Genomic DNA, 5,584 nt, shown 5'->3' on the forward strand with positions numbered 1-5,584 from the left:
TAAAATCCAATCGCGATGTCCTTTACAAAGCAACGATGGCTCCATCTAAAATTGCCGGGTTTGTGATGGCGATATAAACCAGAACCACTGTTTAAACAACACTGCCAGCTTTGAGTTCACTTTCCTTGACGCTTGCCGCATTTGAATGGGTCCCTTAAACCAAAACCGGATTTCAGTAGGAAAAGAACAAGTACAATACCAGATTATTAGAGAGAATGCGCACTGAGCACAATCTGCATTTTATTTGAAGCTACATCATTCTGAACATAGTAAAATCTTTGGCATGTAGCGGCGATTCATTATGTAGTCTCTCTATATTTCTGAACAAGTTCAGAAAAGACCGGGTTCACATAAAATCTCTAAACCTGACTGACATTGACTAAAACAATTAACGACAACATTGAAAACGAAAGGGATAAAATCTCGGTCAAGTAGGGATCGCTAGACATCTCCTTACCTGAAATTAAATATATACAACGCCATAATGTGTTTGGTTATATATAATCTTAAAATGCTTGAATTATAATTCAGTCCATATAGATACACGCAGATCGAATTTAAATAGCACCTGTCACAGTCCTTTATTTCAATAGAATAAAACGGAACAACTTCAGTCACTCTCTTCCTTATCGTCTTGAATTGTTGTGGTGGAATGATTGTAAAGTCCCTGGGCCATTAGATGGAGAGCTAAGCTGTTCTTCAGACCACTGGCTTTCTTGATCTTGGCCCTCTTGTTCTGGAACCAGATTTTGATCTGGGACTCGTTCAGACTGAGTTCTTGTGCTAAAGTTTGCCGCCGCTGCTCGGTGATATAGCGATTGGTCTGGAACTCGGCTTTGAGTCTCTGCAGCTGCTCGGCTGTGAACGCTGTCCGCGGCCGCTTGTCCTCCTTCTCACTCTTCTTCTTCTTCAGTTTTCGAGTGCGGGGACCTGGGCAAACCACGGCAGGGAGAGAGAAGAAACAAATGGTCACGCTTTCATTGTTCTCCTTTAAGCTAGAACCGTTCAAACGTTTGAGAGGGCCGCACGGTTAAATGTATGGACTAAGAATTCATAGCCTCCTTTAAATAGGCGGCCATATTTATAGTATTAAAATTAACAAAATGGCGCAAAGTACATTTCCCACAATAGAACAATGCTGCTATAAGGAAGCAACATTCCATGTTATGTTTAATTCTGCACCTAAGACCATACTCCAGTGTGCCATTTTACCTTGCTGCCTCTCTATGTTACATCCTCATTAACGTACGGTCTTTCAGTGTATAAAACTTCATCCCCATTATAAAGGGTGAGCCTTTTTTATCTAATTATCTCACAACTGGTTATTGGATATAAAACAGTGCAGATAAGTCGCTACGATTGCATTTTTTTTCGGAGGGATATTGAGGTGACCCGTATGCAAAATATTAACATTCCTCTGAGGCGAAAATGGACAAAATCAAATAATTTGTAGCCAGGACTCTCCGCATTCCTTACTACTCTTGTGCGGAAATCAAATATGCGGTTGTTTGTTTTTTTTATTTTCAAACACTCGTGGATAAACGGCTGTGCCAACACACACAATGAATTAATGTCCCCGCATCTACATGGTTAAAAGGTATCACCTTCTTAATTGTAAACAAGAAACAATTTGGGAATTAGGGCGAGCTTAACATAGAGTGCAAAACAGTTCAATTTCTGAACTGAGAGTGCTTCAATAATGAATATTTATTTGGCCTACTGCTTTCTGCTTATAATTGCAGTTAAAGTTTATGATAAAGCGATCGCGTTAAATTAGGCCAGTGCCTTCAGACTGCAGATTTTCAGACTTTAAAAAATGTAAAATACAATAGAAACATGCAGCGAAAAGTGTTATTCCGTGTAAATTGTATAGAATACAGTACTCATGCGATATAAAATGGGGTATTATGCGTCTTCCTTCATGCGCGCGTGTTGCCGTCAAATTCCAGGTAAAGCCTAGAGTTCGATTAAACCGCTGATTTACAACATATTTGTCTTGGCTAATCCTGTCATAGCAACTTCCGTATTATATATCTTTATGGTAGTAATATGAGCTTAAACAGTGAAATGAGAGTAAAACGGTGGGATATAAAGAAGATAAATATATGACCACAGTAAGAACACCAGCAATCTAAGTGTCCCGAATTTTGTGATTAGATTTAATACGGTGAGCTGGTCGTCAAAACGCCTTTCATTCGTGTCACACTCAGTGGGGAAATAAACTTTTAAGAACTCAGAAAAAAATACTACATCTATTGAAAATCATGCCCAAACTGCGCTTGGCAATCTTAATACAATCATTTTACTACTTGATTGAAAAGCTAAAAAGTGACGTTTTGCTAAATGTTTAGCCTGACAACTCAATCAATCAATCAACTAGTCAATCAAGCTGGCTTTTCTTAGTTTGAAGAGCTCGATGCCATGAATAGCTCGATCTACATGGCTTGGACAGAGAAAGTTATAGGATCGCTTTCAGCCCTGGAGCAGGAATCTCTGCCGCTCTCTATCTCTCATAGTCCTCGACCAATTAGCCGAGAGCGGGCAAGCCAGGCCCGGCACATAAGCCAATGCACACAACATTCGCTCAGGTTTTTTTTGTAAACTTGTGCATGCAAGTAGACACCGAATGCTTCCTCAACCGGGGCTTTTCCAATTCTTGTACCTCATAGGAATGTTATTTATGACTGACTGTGCTATTTATATCCGGATGTGATGCCCTGCCGCTCTTGGGTATTACACCGAGCGTGTGAAAGTCGTCCGTCTCTTACTTTCAAGTGTTTTTTTTTGCTTGCGAGAGGCCTCAGTAGACCCATGTTAGGCATATTTTAATAAATGAGAATTAATAAACACACGAAGTAGTTCGACTTATTTTTAAATGAAACTGTACGGATCCTAACACCATCAGAAATAGCATTGACCGGCATGGGCTTTTCTGCCAGCAACATATGCTAAAAATACAAAGATAAATATATTTCTAGCCTGGTTTATTGTGTATTATTCAGATTATTACTTGAAACTTACTAAATTACAAGGTATTTTTTTAATTGAAGAACGTCAAGATAGGGAACTGAATTAGTTGTCTCCCTATTACCAAACACTTAGGCATTCGAAGTTTTAAGTGATGAGTCCTATGTTTTGTGAAAACTATCACAATCTTCTGGATCCTGCCAGCTCAGTTTTTTGGTTAACAGCACGGTCAGACTGTAGCTGCACGGACAGTCCTGTATGTCTAACAATCCCTGGCTTCGAGGCTTGTAATGCTTTGATCAACATCAAGGCCCAAAACTAACTTTCGCTTCATGGCGCAGTTTTACAGTTGGGTTTGTCGGCTGCTAAATCGTATAAGTAACTGCATGACTATTGAGCTAAAACACTGATTATTTTCATTTCTATCGAAACTTTCTCTATCCATTTTACGGTCGTGACTCTCAAGTGTCTTGTGAATGTCACATTTCGGTTAGAAAAATAAACGATAAGCCGTGTGGGTACCTCGCTAAGGAGCAGTTGCCTGGTTGAAAATTGCTAGACGCATCACTGTTAGCTTCTACAGATTCTTGCTTTTGCTAAATAAAATAGCTGCTCGTCCTAACACATATGCATAGCTACAATTTTACATCGAACAAAATAAGTAGCCAGTTAGTTGGATTTCTGTTGTTCAAGCACATGATTTTCTTGCCCGTGTTATAAGAACTATGAAATGTCTTACCAGAAGAGGGTCTGTCTGAATATCTAGTGCAATAAACCCAGGCAGGCCACATTAAAGATGGTGCTGATTTGATTCCATCATTGTTAGATATAGGTTCTGCATTGGCGCCCACAAGCATAAGCGCGGAGCCAGTGTTTTCCGCATACTTTGCCGAGTTAGTTCCACTGCCTTCGCTTTGCTTTGGTTGGGACTGCTTGGAGGGCTGAGAGGAGCTGTCAGTACAGTCTGAATTCGGGCTCAAACTCGAGGCGTTCGACGGCCTGCTGAGCGGATTGACGTTTTCTCTGCCCGATGTCTGCGCCCGGTCCCTGTCCTTCTTGCACCCGAAGTCCGGCCTCAGGATATTGTCGATGAAGAAGTTGGTGTTTCTGTGCGGCGGAGGCGGCGGCGGCGCCGCGGCATGGGGCTGTATTTGGGGAGACTGAAAAGGGGGCGAGAGAGAAACGCTCTCCCCCTCGCTCGACTCTCGACTCTCCACGCGATTGTTTTGATCCTTCTGCTCTTCCATAGTTCGAGGGAACTGTCAAATGTTCGCCGACTATGTCCCCCACCCAACCCCTCCCCCCCCCCACCCCCCCACCCCTCCCTGACTGGAGTCCAAACGAGAGAAGCCAAGCACCTTCACTGGCGGACCGGGGGGCAGCTTTTTGTTTTGTTTTCCAGCTCACTTTTTGCAACGACAGCTGCCCTAGGTGCTGGGCATGGCGGGCGGCTCGGGGTGGGTGGGTGGGTGGGGGGGGGGCACGCTGTTATTGGGAACCTCCACTTTACATACTTACGATGCCATGCGAGGCTGGCAGTGCCCTGGTCTTTGTCGGCAGTCCGTGCCGATGCTCTGACACCGCGGAGCTTTGCAAACTCCTAAATCGCCGCGGCTCCCCGGCACTTTCTCCACCACCGGAAGCACGTGAGCGGCGGGGCACGTGCGACCGGCCAATCAGCGCTCGCGGCGTCAGTTCCCCGGGGTGATCGCCTAGTGACAGCGGCGAGCCGGACCAATCAGAGCCCCGGCGTCGCCAGATAAATCAAAGGGCAGCCCCAGGCTGCAGTGGGAGTGAGCGCGGGGCAGAGGAGATCCATGTCCTGGGCTCCAAACCCCCGGCAGCAAAAGCGAGGGGAGACTAGGAGGGGGCACAAACACACAAAAAACACCCCAACCAGTCATAACCCAAACTTGATTTTTTTCTTTCACTTTTTAAACTCACCCCCTCCCTCCACAAAACAAAAACAAAAATCACGAGGAGTTTTCCCAAAGTTCATTCTGAAACATTTCAAACAAACTAGGTTTCATTACCCGGGATATAGCTAGCACACTAGTTACAAAAGAAGCAGAATTCTTTATTGTAAATCAAAGCACAGTGAGTACCAAAGTTGCTGTGAGATTTTTCTACATAAACTCCTAGTTAATAAGATTTCAACGCACCTCCGTTTGTGATGCAGTGACAGTCGTAATTTGCAACTATAATTTGCATCTATGTATCTGTTTCTCTGTATAGAATAGTGTCTCCAGGCACAAACAATTGCATTTTGCCTTGTTAATGATGAAATTTTGCACTTCATTTCCATATATTCCCTGCCGTCGTTCCTTTCGTTTTATTGGTAAAACTACCAGCATCTAGTGGATTATTGATGCGCACTGTTGTATTGGCAGCTGCAGACAAATAGGACTTCGTTAAGTTTTGGATGAAGATGAGGTAGGAATCCAAAAAATATGATGTACCCCTTCGAAACTGTGTCACCGAGTCGTGAGAAATATTTAAGGCAATGTGTGTTTCAAGTTAATGTGTATACGTTATGTATATCGAAACAAAGTGAATAAATTCGCAAGATGTAATGTAGTGATGCAAAGCCACGTAGACCGTATGTAGGAAATAAGGT

The 5,584-nt window shown here is 43.2% G+C and overlaps 1 protein-coding gene across 1 annotated transcript; it reads right to left on the minus strand.

Annotated features, from left to right (window-relative positions):
• Nucleotides 1-550: 550 nt before the first annotated feature.
• On the minus strand, nt 551-4,214 carry LOC132817418 (homeobox protein engrailed-1-B-like). Its single transcript, XM_060827851.1, has 2 exons — nt 3,707-4,214; nt 551-930 (listed from the first exon to the last, which is right to left on the minus strand). The coding sequence occupies exons 1-2, from the start codon at nt 4,212-4,214 to the stop codon at nt 611-613; spliced, it is 828 nt and encodes a 275-aa protein (XP_060683834.1). The 3' UTR covers nt 551-610.
• Nucleotides 4,215-5,584: the final 1,370 nt, after the last annotated feature.

Source organism: Hemiscyllium ocellatum, chromosome 7 (genome assembly GCF_020745735.1).
Source record: "Hemiscyllium ocellatum isolate sHemOce1 chromosome 7, sHemOce1.pat.X.cur, whole genome shotgun sequence".
Taxonomy (NCBI): Eukaryota; Metazoa; Chordata; class Chondrichthyes; order Orectolobiformes; family Hemiscylliidae; genus Hemiscyllium; species Hemiscyllium ocellatum.

Excerpts from the sequence above, each read along its gene's own strand:
- LOC132817418 (XM_060827851.1), bottom strand. The coding sequence starts at position 4,214 with ATGGAAGAGCAGAAGGATCAAAACAATCGCGTGGAGAGTCGAGAGTCG. Across the intron at positions 931-3,706 it reads TTCAGACAGACCCTCTTCTG|GTCCCCGCACTCGAAAACTG; the intron begins GTAAGACATTTC and ends TGGTTTGCCCAG.